Below are 23,971 nucleotides of genomic sequence, written 5' to 3'. Positions count from 1 at the left end.
CCTTCCCTTCAACCGAGCTTGCTTTTGTGTACATGTGTTACTGCACTTCTGTTTCTCGGTGAAAATGAACATATAATATTACAATAAAAAGGAGAAAGGCTAAAGGCAGCAAGTATTGGAAAACATATCTTTGTGAAAATTACATCTTCTCCCCTTTTGTTCCTTCAAGACTAACAGTGCTTATTCTTGTTCTCTTTGGTGCCAGAGAGATTAACAGTGTGTGTTTCTCTATACCTGTATTTTTTTTTTTTATTTTACTGATCATCTCTGGCCATGTGTTATCCTAGTAACTGTATGCAAATTTACTTATACTCATGCACTTTCATTGTCAATTTTCCCAAGACAGTGTGTATGGATTCTTCAGACTTCCATACATCAGCAGTGTTGCACTTATCGCAACATGTGGATTGTCAGAAGATAAGACCCTGACGTGAAAGTGCAACTAATGTGATTCCTTTGCTGTTATTTCCCATTTTTCACCAACAGCCAAATTAAAACACCTGTATAGAATTTCATTTAGTGGAAACAAAAGTAATGTTTTGCATACAGGAAGCATAGGATCAGTAAAATAAATTCCTTATTGCAAAAAGAAAAGAGAAAGGGAGACATGAAGAAAGGGAATCCTAAGAGGGATGGATTTATAATGTCCAGCTTATGAATGACTTTTCTGCTGCTTCTTCTCTCAACGGACTCCTTCATCTTTCATTTTTCTTTCTTCTACTTTTTTTTCCATTTTTTTTTCTTTTACTCTCCTTCCCTCTTTTGACTGAGGAGTTCTACTTGGGCCACATAACTGATAAGAAAAAAAGTCATCTGAGGAATGTGTCAGCCAGTAAACTGCAATAAAGCCATGACAAACTTAAGCGAGTATGCAGATTATTTAGGTAAATTAAAAGTAAGTCAATATGCAATGGAAGTGACACATTGGTGATTTACATCAACCAAATTAAACACTGTTAATAACATGTTTAGCTTTGGTTTTATGGACTTTGGCTAACAGACTCTTGCAAATATGACATTATCAAGCTGTTCTTTTTTAACCTCACTTGGAGAGGGGCAAAGTTAATAATACTATGTCACATTATCATCTTTGGTCCACAGAAAGACTTTTTTCTTATTCCATGTATTCCCTTTAACTTATGTACTGCACCCTTTTCCTTATCTACCTCCCATTTACTATAAACAGTCTTTCTTACTATCATCTTTGCTGTTTGTTTCTATGTGTTCTTATAAAAATGTACTCTGGCATTATGTTATTAAACTTATACTGTTGCATATGTTTAATTCACCGAGAACTATGATTTTTAAGATTTATTTGTTGGCTTAGAATTTCCAATCGAATGCTTCTAAGAGTAGCATCTTTTAAGAAGGAATGACTTTGATTTGAGAGGCAGGCAATTAAGCTACTGAGTATGATGAGTTTGATACTTACAGATATTGTTAGGGTAAATTTGTGTAACCTTTACTTTAAGATTAGTTAACCTTACTACAAAGTGTGATCCTTTTGACGTCTCTACAGAATATATTTGTTCAATTAATCCTCTTTGATCTGGCAGTTTGGAACTTGAACATCTTCCAGCCCAGTTTGAATTTGGGGAGCATTTTATCTTAAATCACCCTAGTTACTATTCTTTCCCTGAATTTTTTTCTTTCCCAGGTCTTATGAATTCTTACATTACACATAGGCTTCTCACTATTTACTCAATGACTCAGGGTTACCCCCACATAGATTTCTGGAGCTCTTTCTTTATATAGCTACCTCCTCTCCAGTAATCGGCTTCACAGATTCCAGCTATTGAGCTCCCTAAAGCTTGAAGTCTGTCCCTCTGTCACTGCTTATTGTCCAACTTCTGAAAACAGTCGTTTCATATATCTTTTCAATTTTCTATTATGGGAAAGTAATTTCAGTACCGTTTCCTCTATTCTGGCCAAAACTGGAAGTAAGAAGTAAGTTTGGATTGTCTATATTTTCTGCTTAGTTACTGTCACTTGATTATCAAAGCTTTAACTCTTCATATACAAAAGAATAACTCCAAATTGTAAATGCAAAATGCGTTCCTAGATGCTGCAAAATGCAAACTAGAACAAATTTTAGGCAGATTAATTAATCTGGGATAATTCATCTAATATTAGCTTAATAAATTTGCATAAGTCCATCCCTACGACCCAGCAATTGCACTACTAAGCATTTACCCACGAGATACAGGTGTGCTGTTTCAAAGGGGCACTTGTACCCCAATGTTTATAGTAGCATTATCAACAATAGCCAAATTATGGAAAGAGCCCAAATGTCCATCAACCAATGAATGGATAAAGAAGTTGTGGTATATATACACAATGGAATACTACTAAGTGATGAAAAAGAACTAATCTTGCCATTTGCAACAACATGGACGAAACTGGAATGTATTATGGTAAGCTAAATAAGTCAGAGAAAGACAGATATCATATTTCATATTTCACTCATATGTGGAATCTGAGACCTTAACAGATGACCATAGGGGAAGGGAAGGAAAAATAAAATACAAAAAGAGAGGGGGGCATGCCATAAGAGACCCTTAAATGCAGAGAACAAACTGAGGGTTGATCAGGCTGGAGGGGTGGGGAAAATGGGAGATGAGCATTGAGAAGGGCACTTGTTGAGTTGAGCACTGTGTGTTGTACGTAAGTGATGAATCACAGGAATCTACCCCTGAAGCCAAGACTACACTGTATGTTAGCTAACTTGACAATTAAAAAAAAAAAAAGAAGAAGAAGAAACAGTAAAATGTAGGCAAACAGTCTCAAAATAGGGAAGCCAGTAAATGGAAGTATACTATTATGTTTCTTACACTGCAATTTAAGTTTGAAAATATTATTTTATGGTATATTGTAATAAAGCTGTCTATTGAAAATGTTAAAGTAGCTGTAAATGAAGAAGGTATATTTTATGTCAATAGTGAAAATAAAATAGAATGCTAAAAATAGTGAAGTATTCTAAAAGAAGACAGGAGACAACCACAATAGAAAAAAACAACAACAACACAGATGGAACAAGTAAAAAAAAATGATACATTTAAAATCAGTCATACAGATAAATGTGTTTTATGTAAGTTGTCTAAGCACTTCAGTTAAAAAGCAGTCTACTCAAAGATTAAGATTATCTGGGTGGATAAGAAATCAAGACAGAACTGTATGAATTTTCAACAGAAATACATGAAATATAAACAGACAGGCAAAAAGTAAAAAAGATGAAAGGGAAAATACTGCAAATATATTCATATATGAATCATAAGTATACATGCATTAGAAGAAAACTGGAGTAGCTTATTATTATCAGATTAAAGGAGATTTTAGGCCAAAAAATATTACCAGAGATAAAGGGGTCATATCAAAATAAATAGGTAAAAAAAATAAGGAAGACAAAACAATCGCAAATGTTTGTCTGCCTAATAGAAATGCTTCACAATATGTGACACAAAACTGACAGACCTGAAAAGAGAAGTAGGCAAAGGTATTATCTGAGTTCAAAATTTCAACATTCTTCCTGCATAAATACTCGACAACATCAACCAATTTAATGAATTTATATTTTAAAAACACTATACACAATAATGATAGAATACAAATTATTCTTCTTCAATTGTTAATGGTACGTAAGTAATTCCATATAGTAATATAAAACAAAGCTCATTAAATATAAAAGGATTAATATGCACAGAGCATATTTTCTTTCCACAACAAAATTATATTAAAAATCAAGAACAGAAAGTCCCCAAATTTGTGAAACCCCCAAGTTACTTAAAATGAAAATGTGTCCTGGGGCGCCTGGGTGGCGCAGTCGGTTAAGCGTCCGACTTCAGCCAGGTCACGATCTCGCGGTCCGTGAGTTCGAGCCCCGCGTCAGGCTCTGGGCTGATGGCTCAGAGCCTGGAGCCTGTTTCCGATTCTGTGTCTCCCTCTCTCTCTGCCCCTCCTCCGTTCATGCTCTGTCTCTCTCTCTGTCCCAAAAATAAATAAAAAAACGTTGAAAAAAAAAAAAAAAAAAAAAAAGAAAATGTGTCCTTAAATGAATGGATGACTCAAAGAGGAAATCATGTCAATTATAAAATACTTTGAGCTAAGAGATTAATATAAAACATAGCAAAATTGGTAAGATAGAGCAAAAGTAATATTTCTCAGTTTTTATTTTGTTTTTTTGCATAAGTTATGATAGGGCAGGCAGAAAGAATTTAAGGAATGTAACTAAAATTACTATGACCAATGAATAAATATAGCAAGGACACAAGATATTATGTCAATATAAAAACCAATTATATTTATATATACTACAATAAACAATTGAAAATGAATGTTATAGGACAATGTCATTTATAAAAGCATCAAAAATATGATTTGAAAGGGCAAACTTAAAATATGAGCAGACAGATATTCTGAAAACAAAACATCCATGGGTTTGAAGAACCAATACTGTTTACGTGGTGATTCTCTACAAATTCACCTATAGATTCAGTGGAATTCCAATCACATTCTTGAAGAATTTTTCTTTTATTTGTCCCAAAATAGAGATGACTCTAAAACATACATGGAAATCCAAGGGGTTATTGTGACAAAAATTTTTTTGAAATTAAGGAAAAAAATATGAAGGATTTTCTTTCTTAAGAGTTACTATAAACTCACTGGAATTAAGAGAGAGGAGGAAGATGGCGGTGTAGGAGGACGCTGGGCTCACCGAGTCCTGCTGATCACTTAGATCCCACCCACACCTGTCTAAATAACCCAGAAAACCACCAGAAGACTAGCAGAACGGATTCTCCAGAGCCAAGTGTAGACGAGAGGCCCACGGAAGAGGGTAGGAAGGGCAGAGAGGTGGTGCCCAATACACGGACTGGCGGGAGGGAGCTGGAGCAGAGGAGCATCCCGCCTGCAAGCAGAGCCCCGGAGTCTGGCTTGCAAAAGTGGAGGGGCTGGATGGAGTGTGTTCGGACAGCAAGCGGGACTTAACATCTGGAAGGTTATAAGCTAACAGCTCTGCTCAGAGAGCAGGAGAGCTGAAAGACAACGGAAGGGAGAGTTGTTGAGCCCCGGAAGACAGACCTCAGCTCGGCGGGGAACAAAGGCAATCACCAGCACCATCTCCCTCGCCCATCCCCCAGACAAAATCCCAAACGGAACCAGTTCCTGTCAGGGAACTTGCTTGAACCTCCCAAACACCCAACACTGTGCTTCTGCGGATCCATCCTTCTGGCGGCGGGTCTGACTCACTCCCGGTGCCGCAGGATTCCTCCTGAAGTGGATCTCCAAAGGAAAAGTGAGCTGAGCCTGCCCCTCTCGCCCCTGTGCACCTTGCCGATCCACCCCAAGTAATACACCAGATCCCCAGCACCACAAGCGTGGCAGTGTGCAAGTAGCCCAGATGGCCACACCACCCCACAGTGAATCCTGCCCATAGGAGAAGGGAAGAGAAGGCACACACCAGTCTGACTGTGGCCCGAGTGGTGGGCTTGGGGAAGACATCAGGTCAGACTGTGGTCCCGCCCACCAATGCAAGTTGTTCAAGACAGCACAGTGGAAGTGCCCCGCAGTTCCGCACCTCTCCAGGGAGTATCCAAAATGAGGAAATGGAAGAATTCCCCTCAAAAGAATCTCCAGGAAATAACGACAGCTAATGAACTGATCCAAAAGGATTTAAACAATATAACAGAAAGTAAATTTCGAATAATAATCATAAAATTAATTGCTGAGCTTGAAAACAGTATAGAGGACAGCAGAGAATCTCTTGCTACAGATATCAAGGGACTAAGGAACAGCCAGTAGGAGCTAAAAATGCTATAAATGAGCTGCAAAATAAAATGGAGACAACCACAGCTCGGATTGAAGAGGCAGAGGAGAGAATAGGTGAACTAGAAGATAAAATTATGGAAAAAGAGGAAGCTGAGAAAAAGAGAGATTAAAATATCCAGGAGTATGAGGGGAAAATTAGAGAACTAAGTGATGCACTAAAGAGAAATAAACTTCGCATAATTGGTATTCCAGAGGAGGAAGAGTGAGGGAAAGGTGCTGAAGGTGTACTTGAAGAAATAATAGCTGAGAACTTCCCTGATCCGGGGAAGGAAAAAGGCATTGAAATCCAAGAGACACAGAGAACTCCCTTCAGATGTAACTTGAATTGATCTTCTGCATGACATATCATAGTGAAACTGGCAAAATACAAGGATAAAGAGAAAATTCTGAAAGCAGCTAGGGTTAAACGTGCTCTAACATATAAAGGGAGACCGATAAGACTCGTGACCGATCTCTCTACTGAAACTTGGCAGACCAGAAAGGAATGGCAGGAAAACTTCAATGTGATGAACAGAAAAAATGTGCAGCCAAGAATCCTTTATCCAACAAATCTGTCATTTAGAATAGAAGGAGAGATAAAGGTCTTCCCAAACAAACAAAAACTGAAGGAATTTGTCACCACTAAACCAGCCATACAAGAGATCCTAAGGGGGATACTGTGAGACAAAGTACCAGAGACATTGCTACAAGCATGAAACCTACAGACATCACAATGACTCTAAACTCATATCTTTCTATAATAACACTGAATGTAAATGGATTAAATGTGCCAACCAAAAGACATAGGGTATCAGAATGGATAAAAAAACAAGACCCATCTATTTGCTATCTACAAGAGACTCATTTTAAACCTGAGGACACCTTCAGATTGAAAATGAGGGGATGGAGAACTATTTATCATGCTACTGTAAGTCAAAAGACAGCTGGAGTAGCCATACATATATCAGACAAACTAGACTTTAAATTAAAAGCTGTAACAAGAGATGAAGAAGGGCACTATATAATAATTACAGGGTCTATCCATCAAGAAGAACTAACAATTATAAATGTCTATGCGCCGAATATGGGAGCCCCCAAATATATAAAACAATTACTGACAAACATAAGCAACCTTATTGATAAGAATGTGGTAATTTCAGGGGACTTTAATAGTCCACTTACAACAATGGATAGATTATCTAGACATAGGATCAATAAAGAAACAAGGGCCCTGAATGATACATTGGATCAGATGGATTTGACAGATATATTTAGGACTCTGCATCCCAAAGCAACAGAATATACTTTTTCTTGAGTGCACATGGAACATTCTCCAAGATAGGTCACATACTGGGTCATAAAACAGCCCTTCATAAGTATAACAAAATTAAGATCATACCATGCACACTTTCAGACCACAATGCTGTGAAACTTGAAATCAACCACAGGAAAAAGTCTGGAAACCTTCAAAAGCATGGAGGTTAAAGAACACCCTACTATAGAATAAATGGGTCAACCAGGCAATTAGAGAAGAAATTATAAAATATATGGAAACAAACGAAAATGAAAATACAACAATCCAAATGCTTTGGGATGCAGCAAAGGCAGTCCTGAGAGGAAAATACGTTGCAATCCAGGCCTAGCTCAAGAAACAAGAAAAATCCCAAATACAAAATCTAACAGCACACCTAAAGGAAATAGAAGCAGAACAGTAAAGACACCCCAAACCCAGCAGAAGAAGAGAAATAATAAAGATCAGAGCAGAAATAAACAATATAGAATCTAAAAAAACTGTAGAGCAGACCAATGAAACCAAGAGTTGGTTTTTTGAAAAAATAAACAAAATTGACAAACCTCTAGCCAGGCTTCTCAAAAAGAAAAGGGGGGTGACCCAAATAGATAAAATCATGAATGAAAATGGAATTATTACAACCAATCCCTCAGAGATACAAGCAATTATCAGGGAATACTATGAAAAACTCTATACCAACAAACTGGACAACCAGGAACAAATGGACAAATTCCTAAACACCCACACACTTCCAAAACTCAATCAGGAGGAAATAGAAAGCTTGAACAGACCCATTATCAGTGAAGAAATTGAATCAGTTATGAAAAATCTCTCAACAAATAAGAGTCCAGGACCAGATGGCTTCCCAGGGGAGTTCTACCAGACATTTAAAGCAGCGATAATACCTATCCTTCTCAAGCTATTCCAAAAAATAGAAAGGGAAGGAAAACTTCCAGACTCATTCTAGGAAGCCAGCATTCCTTTGATTCCCAAACCAGAGACCCAGTAAAAAAAGAGAACTACAGACCAATATCCCTGATGAATATGGATGCAAAAATTCTCAATAAGATACTAGCAAATCGAGTTCAACAGCATATAAAAAGAATTATTCACCATGATCAAGTGGGATTCTTTCCTGGGATGCAGAGCTGGTTCAACATTGGCAAATCAATCAACGTGATACATCACATTAATAAAAGAAAAGATAGGAACCATATGATCCTGTCAATTGATGCAGAAAAAGCATTTGACAAAATTCAGCATCCTTTCTTCATAAAAACCCTCGAGAAAGTTGAGATAGAAGGAACATACTTAAACATCATAAAAGCCATTTATGAAAAGCCCACAGCTAACATCATCCTCAATGGGGAAAAACTGAGAGCTTTTTCCCTGAGATCAGGAACATGACAAGGATGTCTACTATCACCGTTGTTGTTTAACATAGTGTTGTAAGTTCTAGCATCAGCAATCAGACAACAAAAGGAAATCAAAGGCATCAAAATTGGCAAATATGAAGTTAAGCTTTCACTTTTTGCAGATGATATAATATTATACATGGAAAATCCGATAGACTCCAACAAAAGTCTGCTAGAACTGATACATGAATTCAGCAAAGTTTCAGGATACAAAATCAATGTACAGAAATCAGTCGCATTCTTAGACTCTAACAATGAAACAACAGAAAGACAAATAAAGAAACTGATCCCATTCACAATTGCACCAAGAAGCATAAAATACCTAGGAATAAATCTAACCAAAGATGTAAACAATCTGTATGCTGAAAACTATAGAAAGCTTATGAAGGAAACTGAAGAAGATATAAAGAAAGGGAAAAACATTCTGTGCTCATGGGTTGGAAGAGTAAATATTGTCAAAATGTCAATACTACCCAAAGCTATCTACACATTCAATGCAATCCCAATCAAAATTGCACCAGCATTCTTCTTGAAACTAGAACAAGCAATCCTAAAATTCATATGGAACCACAAAAGGCCCCGAATAGCCAAAGCAATATTGAAGAAGAAAACCAAAGCGGGAGGCATCACAATCCCAGACTTTAGCCTCTACTACAAAGCTGTAATCATCAAGACAGCATGGTATTGGCACAAAAACAGACACATAGACCAATGGAATAGAATAGAAACCCCAGAACTAGACCCACAAAAGTTGGCCAACTAATCTTTGACAAAGCAGGAAAGAATATCCAATGGAAAAAAAAAGACAGTCTCTTTAACAAATGGTGCTGGGAGAACTGGACAGCAACATGCAGAAGGTTGTAACTAGACCACTTTCTCACACCATTCACAAAAATAAACTCAAAATGGATAAAGAACCTGAATGTGAGACAGGAAACCATCAAAACCCTAGAGGAGAAAGCAGGAAAAGACCTCTCTGACCTCAGCCATAGCAATTTCTTACTTGACACATCCCAAAGACAAGGGAATTAAAAGGAAAAATGAACTGTTGGGACCTCATGAAGATAAAAAGCTTCTGCACAGCAAAGGAAACAGTCAACAAAACTAAAAGGCAACCAATGGAATGGGAAAAGATATTTGCAAATGACATATCAGACAAAGGGCTAGTATCCAGAATCTACAATGAGCTCACCAAATTCCACACCCGAAAAACAAATAATCCAGTGAAGAAATGGGCGGAAAACATGAATAGACACTTCTCTAAAGAAGACATCTGGGGAACTTTCCAGAACGCTCGCTGAAAAGCGGAGGAGTGGTGGCTGCCCGAGCTGCGCCCAGCAACGCGCTCCTTCCCGCTCCCCCACACTGGCTTCGGGCCCCTCACCGGCTGTAGAAAATGGTGAAAGAAACTACTTACTATGATGTTTTGGGGGTCAAACCCAATGCCACCCAGGAAGAATTGAAAAAGGCTTACAGGAAATTGGCTTTGAAGTACCACCCTGACAAGAATCCAAATGAAGGAGAGAAGTTTAAACAGATTTCTCAAGCTTATGAAGTGCTCTCTGATGTGAAGAAAAGGGAATTATATGACAAAGGAGGAGAACAGGCAATTAAAGAAGGTGGAGCAGGTGGTGGTTTTGGCTCCCCCATGGACATCTTTGATATGTTTTTTGGAGGAGGAGGAAGGATGCAGAGAGAGAGGAGAGGTAAAAATGTTGTGCATCAGCTCTCTGTAACCTTAGAATATTTATATAATGGTGCAACAAGAAAACTAGCTCTGCAAAAGAATGTGATTTGCAACAAATGTGAAGGCCGAGGTGGTAACAAAGGAGCAGTAGAATGTTGTCCCAATTGCCGAGGTACTGGAATGCAAATAAGAATTCATCAGATAGGACCTGGAATGGTTCAGCAAATTCAATCTGTGTGCATGGAGTGCCAGGGCCATGGGGAACGGATCAGTCCTAAAGATAGATGTAAAAGCTGCAATGGAAGGAAGATAGTTCGAGAAAAGAAGATTCTAGAAGTTCATATTGCCAAAGGCATGAAAGATGGCCAGAAAATAACATTCCATGGTGAAGGAGACCAAGAACCTGGACGGGAACCAGGAGATATTATCATTGTTTTAGATCAGAAGGACCATGCTGTTTTTACTAGGCAAGGAGAGGATCTTTTCATGTGTATGGACATACAGCTGTTTGAAGCACTGTGCAGCTTTCAAAAGCCAATATCTACTCTAGACAACAGAACCATTGTCGTTACCTCTCATCCAGGTCAGATTGTCAAGCATGGAGATATCAAGTGTGTGCTGAATGAAGGCATGCCAATTTATCATAGACCATACGAAAAGGGTCGCCTAATCATCGAATTTAAGATAAACTTCCCTGAGAATGGCTTTCTCTCTCCTGATAAACTGTCTTTGCTGGAAAAGCTCCTACCTGAGAGGAAGGAAGTAGAAGAGACTGATGAAGTGGACCAGGTAGAACTGGTGGACTTTGATCCAAATCAGGAAAGAAGGCGCCATTACAATGGAGAAGCATATGAGGATGATGAACATCACCCTAGGGAAGGTGTTCAGTGTCAGACCTCTTAATGGGGCCAGTGAAGAACACTGCTGGCATTTTATATGCAGTAGTGAATGAATGAAGGACTATAATCATAGCTCACTACTTGCTATTATTTTTTTTGTTTTAATATTCAACTATAGTAGTGTTTTAAAAGTTAAATGAAGAATGAAAAATATAAAAACTCAAAAAAAAAAAAAAAAAGAAGACATCCGGATGGTCAACAGGCACATGAAAAGATGCTCAACATCGCTCCTCATCAGGGAAATACAAATCAAAACCACACTCAGATATCACCTCACGTCAGTCAGAGTGGCCAAAATGAACAAATCAGGAGACTATAGATGTTGGCGAGGATGTGGAGAAATGGGAATCCTCTTGTACTGTTGGTGGGAACGCAAACTGGTGCAGCTGCTTTGGAAAACAGTGTGGAGGTTCCTCAAAAAATTCAAAACAGACCTACCCTATGATCCAGCAGTAGCACTGCTAGGAATTTACCCAAGGGATACAGGAGTACTGATGCATAGGGGCACTTGTACCCCAATGTTTATAGCAGCACTCTCAACAATAGCCAAATTATGGAAAGAGCCTAAATGTCCATCAACTGATGAATGAAGAAAGAAATTGTGGTTTATATGCACAATGGAATACTACGTGGCAATGAGAAACAATGAAATATGGCCCTTTGTAGCAACGTGGATGGAACTGGAGAGTGTGATGCTAAGTGAAATAAGCCATACAGAGAAAGACAGATACCATATGTTTTCACTCTTATGTGGATCCTGAGAAACTTAACAGGAACCCATGGGGGAGGGGAAGAAAAAAAAAGAGGTTAGAGTGGAAGAGAGCCAAAGCATAAGAGACTCTTAAAAACTGAGAACAAACTGAGGGCTGATGGGGGTTGGGAGGGAGGGGAGGGGAGGTGATGGGTATTGAGGACGGCACCTGTTGGGATGAGCACTGGGTGTTGTATGGAAACGAATTTGACAATAAATTTCATATATTTAAAAAAAAATAAAATAAAATCACTGAAATTAAGATAATGAGAAATGGATATTATGTTAGACATATATACCAAAAAAATAAAATGGAGACCCTATAAATACCTGCACATATAAGGTTACTTTATTTTCAATGAGGAATTAGGATTAAATTACAAGGGAAAAGATTATTTTCTTTCAACAGATGGCCCTAGTTCAGCCAAATATATGCTTGAGAGCTAGAGGTAAACACTTTAACCCTTACTCCTCACCGTAGGCAAAATTTAATTCAAAAATACAGAGTACACCTAAATGTAAAAGCTCAAGGTATAAAATATAGAGAAGAAAGCAAAAGAGAGATCTTTGTGAACTTGGGTAGAAAAATATTTCTTTGACAAATCCCCGAAGAGCACTAAGTATGAAATAAATAATAAATTAGATTTGAAAAAAATTAAAACAAAAAACCTCTCTCTGTAAGACATTGCCATCCCTAGCTGTGCAAAAATGTGCACAGTACAAAAGACTATATTCTAGAATACATAAACATAGAGATTTGCAATCTAGAAGACATAAAAAGAACTTTTACAATGAAGTAAGATAAAAATGAATTAAAATGGGCACAAGACATAAATGGAGACATCATGAATTAAAACATATGTATGTGCATACCATAAAAGTACATGAAAACTTATTTAAAACCATTAGTCATCAGCAAAATGCAAATTAGAACCACAAGAGCCCCACAGCAGACCCTCTGAAATGGCGAAAAGTAAAAAGGTGAACAATACCAGGTGTTGTGGATCAGGAGCTACTGGAACACTCATGCATTGCTGGTAAGGATGGAAAATGGTATACCCACTTTTGAAGACAATGTAGCTCTTTTTAAATGAATTAAAAATTACCTTGTATTCATACAATGGAATATTACTTTTATTAATTAATATTAATTAATATACATTAAAAAACACCCATGAAAAATACATTCATAATACGCACAAGATACATAATACAAATGCACATAATGTACATTTTTAAATGCCAGAGAAAAAAGCATAACAAAACAAAACAGACACCAAACAGACACCAAAAACAGACATTTAAAAGAAATTCTAGAACAGATACTCATGGTGTGTGTTGCTAGAAAATAGTTCATTGTTGTCTGGGCCAGAGATGGGAGTGGTGGGGGAGTAACTAACACCGAAGTTGCATCAGACAATATTTTGTAGTGATAGAAATATTCTATGTCATGATTATTTGGTAGTATTTACGTGGTACTATGTGTTTGTTAAAAATCATCAGATTTTTCAGTTAAAATGCATGCATTTTCTTAACTGCAGATTATACCTCAGTAAAGTTGTATTAAAGAAATGAGATCTGAACTGCGATGCTCATGTTGCTGTAGGTTGCCATAGAAAATAGTTTCATGATTTCCTGGCCCAGAAAAAAATATATATAACTTTAGGTCTAGTTTCTCACATTTTAAAATTATTTTTGTATTATAAAGCCTTTATTAAAATATGAGAAAGAGTTCCAATTTGTAAATGTGAAAAATAAGCTTACACATTTTAACCATTCATACATAAAAATGATGAAGCGAATGTCATTTGTTTGAACATTTATTTTTTGAATAAGATGGAAATAAATATTTGAAATAAGCTATATAATATGGCTTAGAAAGGCTTGCTCATTTATATATAACAAAAGTAATTAATTTCCCATGATTACAATTTTCTTTTTACAAAAGCTTATATTTAGAAAGACATTATAATGAATTGATAGACTTTAGATTATTGCAATCAAATGAAACCATTCTGATAGTAACCTGGGGTGCCTGAACCAGTGCCATACAATAGGGAAACTCTCATATAGTGAAATTATGCACAGTAAAATTTCAAAAGCTCATAATTATAATCTAACACTTAAAACCATATCATATTGCTAGGAAAGTTTCAAAAAAAATAGAGGAAAATATCTTAACCTCTTAAAGAATACTATATTATTTTTACATAAATGGAGCGATCTTATAATTCTGTTGCTAAAATTGCAGTAATGATATTTATTTGGTGAAATTGCTTGAAAGCAATTTTGTAGCACATAATCAAAATTTATTTTATCTTTATTTAGCAACATAATCAAAGGATAAGAGGAGGGAAAGATGCCAATATCGTAAAGTTAGCTTTTTAGTTTTAATTTTGCCTTGCACATATTATTCCAGTTTATCTAACTTTCGTCAAATGACCGCAAGTGGCGTGCACCACAGATGGAAGGCTTCAGCCCACCTACAGCTATGTATATCTGGTGTGTCAGTTTGTTCTTGTTAGCTTGCCAGGATCCACATTTTTGCAGGGGTGGTTGTAGACGGGTGGTAACACACAGATGTTTTACTTAAAACAGAAAGTATAATCCAAAGACTAAATAAATGCACTTCAACACTAGGGATAAGAATACAAATAACAGGGATAGAAAAAAATTCACTTTTGTGTGGTACAAACTGCAAAATGGCTAAAAGAACATTTAAATAATTTTTACTCAGATTAGGTGATTCACACACTACCCAATTTATTCTCTTTTGGAGAAGAAAATTACGAAGTTTGTTTTGGGTTGTTTCTAACAAGATTTACATTTAAATTTGCATGATGAGTGGCCAAAGGCAATTCCAAATCTTCCTGCTGTAGATTACTTAGCAGAATAATTCTACAAATATCATATGTGATGTTAGCAACCCTTCATCACAATTATGTAGAGTTATGTTAACACAAACTTAGGTTCACTGATGTGTTTGCAGATAGAAAATAATATGAAACTTGAGGTTCATATTAACAATCATAGTCAATGATGTCATTCATGTTTATAAGGTGATAGCACTTTGAATTAAAATAATACAATACAGTTGATGATCTAGATAGTTTGGATATTTGTAGCTTTCTTCATTTTGTCCAGAATATCCTTGTGTACTAATTATCTTGTTCAATGGACTAGATTAGAAGTCAAAAGCTCAGCACTGGCCAGAATTATCTTCAAAGAGGAACAGTTTATAACCTCAAATCAGTACAAAATCACAACTCAAAACCACTCCATGTACATAATCTATGCTCTAGCCATGTTAAAATAGAACATATGCTGGAGAGATGAAATACGAAGGCAGAGACAAGAAGCTGCTGTACTGCCATTCAGGCCTTTCCAGTAAGACACTGAATGAGAGGGCAGTCTTTTTTAAACAGCTGTTAAATTAAAATGTTCTCTTTAGAGAAAAAGTTCTGTTCTGATTACAAAAGTCATATATACTTATCATATAACATTTGGAAAATACAAAAAAATAAATTATAAATTGCTGGTAATCCAGACAACCAAGATAATGTGGTTCAACAGTTTAATGCAATATTTCATTGCTTTGCTATGTAAATAAGAAAAAATAATTTGTTTATAGTTTTTATTACATGCATAGGAGAGAAATCGAGTACCAAATTATTTGTACTTTTTTATAACAAATCAAATTTGTATTGGCTGTCCAATTTCAAATTAGAAAATGACGTCCCATACCTAATAATTGTCAACAAATGGTAATTGTATATACATTTAATGGTAATTGTATATACATTTGCTCTGAAATTAAAACTATATATCTTACAACTCTTTAAGACTTGAATCAACAAGATTAGAATTTCCTTCTTCTAAACCTTGGGTGACATTTGATTTGTCCAAACAAGTATGCTATTGTACAAAAGCAACTTTCTTCTATTTACTTTTATCTCAAATACTCATAAAAACTTCCTTTAAAATGTTCACTACGTTTTTCACATTGTAAAGGTACATGATATTATTGTGCTAATTTTCTCTCTTTTTCAAAACTTATTCTTTGTATATATGTACTTGTGTGAGAAGTGATATGAAATTGGAAATTATACATATATGTACATAGAATTTAATGTTACAGGTATTGTATAAACATATGCATGTTTAGCATTTTGCAAATGCTCACTTAAAATAGCAAAGAATTATATAGACTAATCAGTTGGAAGTGAGGGAGATATTAGAATGAGATATCCATGAAGAACAGAACAAACCATTTTAAAAAATAATACAAAGTGCCTAGGTTTTAATGATGTGTAAAACATTGTATTAAGTTGAACAGATTTTAGCAACTAAGTATGCAATTATAGTGAATTTTCTCTGTCCCTGACTTGACTTTACACTGTTTTTAAAGTTATTGTTAGGAAATTGTCTTAAGTTTCTAAAAATAATCCATGATTTTTAACACTCTGTATAGTGCGTATCCATTGCTGTAAACTATTCCTCTTTGTAGATAATTCTGGCCAATGGTGTACTTTTGATTTTTCTGACTTGTAGAAGGATAACATAGCCAGCTTTAGAAGACTAAAAAGTTGAGAAAATAAAGGTCAAATTTATAGCAGTCACTAAGGGATTTATGTCCTTTGAAAGGCACTATCGGGTGATGAAATTTTTGTATGGGTAAATAATATAGATACCCAAGAAAACTAATCTTCTTGTTGCTATGAAAATTCCCCAAACTAATCCATCTTAGATATTAGAGAATTATACCATGAAAAGGATTCCTAAATTTTTAAATATATTTCCAACCAGTTCAAGTCCAATTGGTCTCACAAAAGTGACTTAAATATCTGTTTCAGAATGCAAACAAATTTTGTTCTGGAAGAATAAAGCCAAAAGGAAGATTCACAACCTAGGATGATCTATTCATTTAGGGTATTTAATTTTAAAACCCCTACTTTTAATCTACTGAGGAGATAAGGTTGCAAATCTGTGATAAACTTATCACAAATAGCAATCATTATTTACTTCCTTTTTAAACGCTTCAGGCATTATTAAACTATACATTTGTATACTCCAGCAGTAGTAGATGACATGTAACAACGTAGGGAAGTTCAGATACTGGTATAATTGAAAGCAAACTAATCTAAAACAAACTAAAACTAAACTATATGCTAAAGTAAATAGATATTGAGACCAGTTCTAATGCTTTCTCATATTCTCTTGTATTGTAAGCCAAATATTTAAACATTAAGGATTTAAATCTAAAGCTTCTAATTCTTTCCTTTTCAGAGATTTTTGTTGATTACATTTTTGAATACCTATGAACTAAGGTTAAAATAAAATAAAATCAGTCATTTTTTTCCTGTCACTTTAGATGTAACAAGATTCAAGTGAAAAGTTAAGATTAACAAGTGAAATTGGGATAATTTACATTTTAATAAAAAGCATATGTATGTTTTTTCTCTTAGGTATCAAAACACATGCTTCTAGCCATTATTACATATGATCCACAGGATAATTTTCTCCTTAGCTCTTAGAAATTATACTAGATTTATATATAAGTTATAAAGGAAGTTATATCCAGAGTTAGTCTACTACAGATTTTAATTGATTAGCAACATATTGACTATGCTGTTAAACTTAAATGTAATGCTTTGAACAAAATTACCATAGGCACAAATAAAATTTACACAAAGTAGACAAATTGAGCAATTTTGATAATGTAGATGCAAACTTGAAGGCTAAATTCAATGTAAACATATACAAATCATTAACAATTTTCTTTGACAATGTTTTGACAACACGGAGATGTATATTCTAGCTATGTGTTGAGGAAATAAACAAACAAAACCTCTAGCTAATCAGATATAAAACATTACATAGACATGGCATAACACCCTCCTCAGTAGGGTTAATTCTTTTGCGGTATTTTAACTCAGTGAAAAAATATATGTTTACTGAAAATTATAAGGGCACTTATTGTACAAGACTGAGTTTTATATAAGATACAGGAGCAATTACTTTCCAAGAGACACAGATGTAACAAAATCTAATACTAAGGGAAAGGGAAATAGTACAAATGAGATGCAAGCCATGTGTAAAAAGTACTTAGAGGGAGATGTGATTCACTTCACCAGAAGCACTAGGAATTTCTGTGAAGAGATATCAGATAAAAGTAGCAGTATTTTAATAGTAGAGGCTGGCAGAACAGTTTGAGCATATACAATTAAGGAGAATAAATCTATAAAGAGAGTGAACAAACAAGGGATAATTGGCTACCAGGTGTCAAACATGGTTATGCACTTTATATACACTGTCATTTAATCCCAACAAAAATTATTTGAGGTAAACAGCAGCATCTCTATTTAAAGGATGAATTAACATCATTTGTAACTTATTTTGAGTCGTGCTAAGGCCCATTTTTTTGACAACTTAAAGCAATCTATTCTTATAAACAGAGAAAGCAATATTTCTGGATCTTGCTCTGATAGGTTAACTTTGGGCATCATTTCAGAGCCAGCCAGCCTTTTTATCAAGCTAAGTCTGCAATGATAGGAGCAAATCTATTCTAACTTGTTTTTCACTTTTTATCTGTATATGTATAACTTCAGGGAATTCATGAATAGTTTATGAACTTGGGTGACTTTTCATCAAACTAGAAGAATATGAAAGTAAATATAAGAACACAACCAAAATCACTGTAATCAAATGTTCCAAATCTGACCCATGTGCTTATGCCATAAGGGCACTGTGTGGCGTATTTAGCTTCTTTTAGGGTCTATGAAAGATAAAACGAAATATGGAAGTTATTTTTAAATAAACACATATAGAGAAAAAGATAATAGTTGATTCAAATAAGAATGCTTAAACCCAATCTTTTTTTTTTTTTTTGAGAAGAAATAGTAGAAAAGCATCCAGTGTGTATTTGTCTTATGGGATCTTCATTTTCTCTAGTTTTACTGTAGAATAATGATGGTTCTTTCTATAGGGCATTAATAGAGACCATCTTAAATGTTCCTTTTCACCCAATGTCAATTTGAGAACCAGATTATAAAGTATTTTAAAGATTTGTATAAAAGCAAAAGGAGATGAAATTTTTAAAGCATGTGGAGGAGTAAGAATATTCTAATTTTCTCTTCACTGGTATAAATATTGCATTTCCTTGAGGCTGTACATAAAGAACTCTGTTTCAACTCCAGTGATTTTTGAAAGTAACCAATTCAGCTTCTAACTAGATATATGACCTTGGGAAAATAATTCAAACTCTCAGATACTCAGTTCTTTCATATGTAAACTGCTAGAATTGAAATATATGTGTCTTAAGGCCCAATCAACTTTAACATTCTGCTGAAAGCAGATGTTTTCTTGACTTACAAATGTTACAGCATGGAAGGAAAGATGCACAGTTATGGTAGACTGATTATAATATGACTAGTTTGGTAGGAACACATAAAACTTGAAACCAAATGTACAAACACTGCATTTCTGGACATTAGAAACTATATTTAATATATTATTTCATATAGATTGTTTTCCTTTAATGGACAAAAATCAAGAAAATCAATAGGCCTATTGATCCAGCTTTCTAAAAAGCAAGTGAAACATATTTTTCTATTTGATCATTTTATTGCTTCCTTTTGCTCCTTAATATGATCAGAATGATAGAATAATCTCAAAGTCTCAAACAGTGTAACTTAGTATGAGTAAATTCTAACAGTTATATACATATATCTGTACGTATTCCTGCATATTAAAATAATTTTATTGTTTTCATGTTTATTTATCATTCTCTGCCATACACACATACTTAAATTACTTTTGTTACTGGGTTTTGTACCTCCCCATCTAATACTTGTAATTCTATTACTCCTGCAGTTAAAAGAAGCTATTTTTTAAATTACATAAATATTTCTTTTAACACTATTAGACAACATGTAGTCAGTAATCACTGTTAAATTTTTAAAAACATGTTTGAGACTATGTAGAATATATATATTACAGATTACATCTATATATCTTTATATATAAAAACATAGGGCACTATATATTCATTGAAAAATGTATAGCCTACCTAATGACAATATTCATCAGTATAGTAGGAAGTAAGTTGCAAAGTGCCATTTGGAAACACTTCCCTATAATGTGATTGCAGTTCAGTGTCAGTCCTGAACCATTGTCCTGACCCTGCTTTTCCCACAATTCCATGTCATTCTCTCAGTGCTGTCCACTATGAGTACACTACTTGGTTTCCTATTTCCATCTTAGCTTTGATGGTTAGCCATGTTTTTCTAGTTCTAGCAACATGTCTGATTCTGCTAAACTACTTCTCTCATTTTTTAAAAATGTTTATTTATTTATTTTGAGAGAGAGAGAGAGCTCACAGGCATGTGAGAGAGAGCGGGGGAGGGGAAGAGAGTAAGGGAGAGAGAGAGAATCCCAAGCTGGCTCTGCACTGTCAGAGCAGGGCTTGATCTCACAAATTATGAGATCATGACCTGAGCTTAAATCAAGAGTCAGATGCTTAACCAACTGAGCCACCCAGGTGCGCCATGATTGTGTTAAACTACTTCTAACCACATGCTCTTTTGTGTCCATCCTTTGAAAATTCTGTGATTGCCACTTAAAACCAGAACATAAACAAAATAATCTTAATGTGTTGTTTTAAAACTCAAACACAAAATAAAATTGACCACAGTGTTTTTTTCAAGTTGTCTAACTTGCAGAATTTTAGTTTATCTTTAAAGTAAAAATGTCTCAAAAATCTCTAAACTGCAACATTATCTCTACCTTTCATGTTTAAGGAAGTATTTTTTTCAAATTGTAAATCATTTTATAATAACTGTAAATAAATTGACCATTAATACACATTTATATGTATGAATATGTAAACAGGTTATTGAATAAGTCAATAAACTATTAGATATGTATTGGGCTTTTTCATTCTACTGTTTTTGATTTGCTTTGATTTTTTTCATATATTGCACTTTTATATAATTTCTTCAGATTTCTCAGTTTACCAATCTTCTCATCTTCTGTATCTAATATCTAATTAATCCACGTGTTGTTTTATATCAACAATTCGTTTTATGTTTGGAATTTCAACGTAGCTCCTTTTTGATTCAGCATGTGCGTATATGCTGTTTGTATTTGTGCTTCTGTTCTTTCACTTTGTTTTGTTGTTGTTATTGTTTCTTTTATATTTTCATCGTTTCAACATACTTATTTTATATTATCTTACAGATTACTTTATTATCTCTTAGTCCTGGAGTTGTAATGACCTTATTTAGTTAATCTACCATCTCTCCTTATGGAGAGTTGCTTCTGTATGTAGTTGTACATATTTCTTGTTGAATTCATTCTCAGTAGGAGATTATATTTTATGAGATTCCAATGTATTCCTAAAATAAGGAGATATCTCTAGAGAGTGATTTTGACCTTGTTTTTGCCCTGGGGGTTTTACTTGTTTTTGTGATATTATCTCATGTCCTAGATTCCAACACCATGTGCACTGTGGAAATTCTATCCATATATCCATGCATGATGTAGCCATGGAGTTTCTATTACTTAGTAAGGCTTTTGCCTCATTCACATCTCCGTATAGAGTCAAACTTTCCTAAACCAAAAAACAGGTTATAGTTTTTCTTTTCCTTATGTAGCTCTGTGAATTCAGTTGGATTCTGGATTATGTGAAAAATTCAGTTGGATTCTGGACTATGTGAAGAATTCCAATTTCTACCTTCTAAAGACTTTATCTGTATATAGTATTTCTCTGGGCTTCCCAGAGCACTAATTCATACAATGATTGCTCAGATCATGACTTCCCTCTGTCAAGAACTATGAAAGATTAGAGATTTTACCATACTTTCAAATTCTCAAGACAGCCTGCCATAGTCTCATGACTGCTGGCAAAAGACATAAGATTTGTGGATCAGAGGTAAAGGACAGTCTACTCTTCAAAACAGTAGTAGTAAACAGAGTATCAGTATTTGTGTGTGTGTGTGTGTGTGTGTGTGTGTGTGTGTGTGTGTGTGTGTGTGTTGAATTACCACTCATTAAATCCTACAAGAAAATGCAGAGGTCCTGATGAAACCTGAACACTCAGCGGGTGTATTATAGGAGAGGAATCATGAGCTTATGGATCTCGAATCATTTACAATGAGTGATTAGCACACCTGACTTTTTCTCCAAAGGCACTATCTTGATCTTCCAAGGCTTTAACTAAATCTGCCCTTTCCTGTCAGGGAAACACCATCTCTGTCTTTCAAAGCTGTTTGCCATATAGCCATCCTTCAAAATATAGGAACGAAATGACAATTTCTCCCTCACAAGATATACCCTAATGTGATAAATCCACAGGGAATGTTTTCCAACACTTTATTTCTAGACCCTAGAAATTTCATTTTTTTTAATAGTTCTACATATTTAATCATTTTGTAGTTAAATTTTAACCAGAATTTCTACATGTTTAAAATGGGAAGAAACTAGTCCATCTTATTTTATTTCTGCATGTGCTATCTAGTTACTTCTCTCTTTAAAAAATTATATTTTGGCTGTAAAACAGTTTTAGGCTGAAAATTATTTTCCTGATCACATCAATTTTATTCTATTCTCTTCTGCCATTGATTTTTACTGATAACAAGAAAAAAATCTGTGATTTTAACGTTCTTTTTTTAATAAGTAAGCTGCTTTTTAAAAATCCCTTTGGTATGTTTTATTATTATCTCTTTGACTGTAGATACTATGCATTTATATTCCAATGTTCTTCAGTGTTCTTGTTACATCAATATACTTGTTATAACTAAAATGTTAAACTTGTTCTTAGAGTATCTCATTTCACTCTACATCTCACTGTAGATGCTAATAAAACCAAATTATCAATCATCTCACTTTTATGTGTTCTAAACACATTATATAAATCAACTTCATCAGTTAATCATTTGGAAAAGAACCACTTATGACAATATACTCCACAGATACTAATAAAGCTCTTGAGGAACTGAGCACAGTTGACTTACATGGGTCTCTGTATTTAACATGAATTATTCCCTGATATCATTCCTGTAGTTTGGGTCACTGTCACCAAATGAATTGTAACCCTGTCTTAGAGTGCAGACTTACTGTTTTCATGATTGTGATCAGTAAAGAGTATTTATGCTGTCATAAGTAATGTGCTTGGTACTGTTGGACTTCAGGCACAATAACTACATTTCAGAAATAATATCCTGCTCCTATTACTTTAATTGGACTTTAGCCAAGTGTGTTTGTGTATGTGTGTATGTTTGTATGTATGTATTAGACATTTTAATAAAGTATATAAATGCAAATTTAATATATTTATTAACATACAAAATTTCAGAAACTTTAAGATCTTGATGAAGATGTAATGAGAAGATATTCTGAGTTTACTTCTCAATTTCCTAAAGTTTCTAAAAAAGCTCTATCCCAAACCTGCCCATAGTCTTTAAATATGGCTATGAGTAGTATCAATTTCAAAGAAAAGACCATATGAGTGTCATTTTCATACAAGCTACACCTTTTCCAAAAGAGAACTCCATGGCATTCTCTCACACTCAGTTGTAAACATTTTAAATAATGGCTTACCCTAAACTGCTGTTGATTATAACTTTGTTTTTCATTTACCTAAATGACATTATTTAGCCATATGGAGAATTTTGCTTCCCCCCCACCCCCTACCCCAGTTAAGCCAGTTTCTCTTACACCAGACTGGTACTGATTAAAATGGAATTCTCCTCAGCTGGGCATATCAATTTAAGAGCCACTCTGTTGCTATGACACTCACTGGATCCACCTATATATTTCCCTTGTGACTTTTCTTTCTCCATCCTTCTGAGTGTATTAATGATTGGATAAGCCTTGATTACACAGGATTCTGCTCTCCTACTGATCCTGCTAGTTTAACATCTGAAACTATACAGGATTTTCTGTTATAGTTTTCCTGACAGATCATACAAAATTGTTAGAGGTCTTTTACCCCCTTTTTTAATTGGGTTTTTCACTTTCTTATTATTGAGTTTTAAGTGTTCTTTGTATGTATAGAATTTCAGTTTTATCAGACATGTCTTTTATAAGCATTTTTTCCCAGTCTGTGGCTTATTCTCTCATTCTCTT

General features: G+C 34.8%; 1 protein-coding gene across 1 annotated transcript; it reads left to right on the top strand.

Moving 5' to 3' along the window:
• Positions 1 to 9,877: 9,877 nt before the first annotated feature.
• On the top strand, positions 9,878 to 11,113 carry LOC109263427 (dnaJ homolog subfamily A member 1-like). Its single transcript, XM_019442878.2, has one exon. It carries the CDS (start codon positions 9,905 to 9,907, stop codon positions 11,096 to 11,098), a length of 1,194 nt encoding a protein of 397 aa, XP_019298423.2. The 5' UTR covers positions 9,878 to 9,904; the 3' UTR covers positions 11,099 to 11,113.
• The last annotated feature ends 12,858 nt before the right edge of the window (positions 11,114 to 23,971 follow it).

Source organism: Panthera pardus, unplaced genomic scaffold, assembly GCF_024362965.1.
Source record: "Panthera pardus isolate Hobbes unplaced genomic scaffold, ASM2436296v1 HiC_scaffold_17, whole genome shotgun sequence".
Lineage (NCBI taxonomy): Eukaryota > Metazoa > Chordata > Mammalia > Carnivora > Felidae > Panthera > Panthera pardus.
This window is presented reverse-complemented; position numbering and strand designations above follow the sequence as displayed.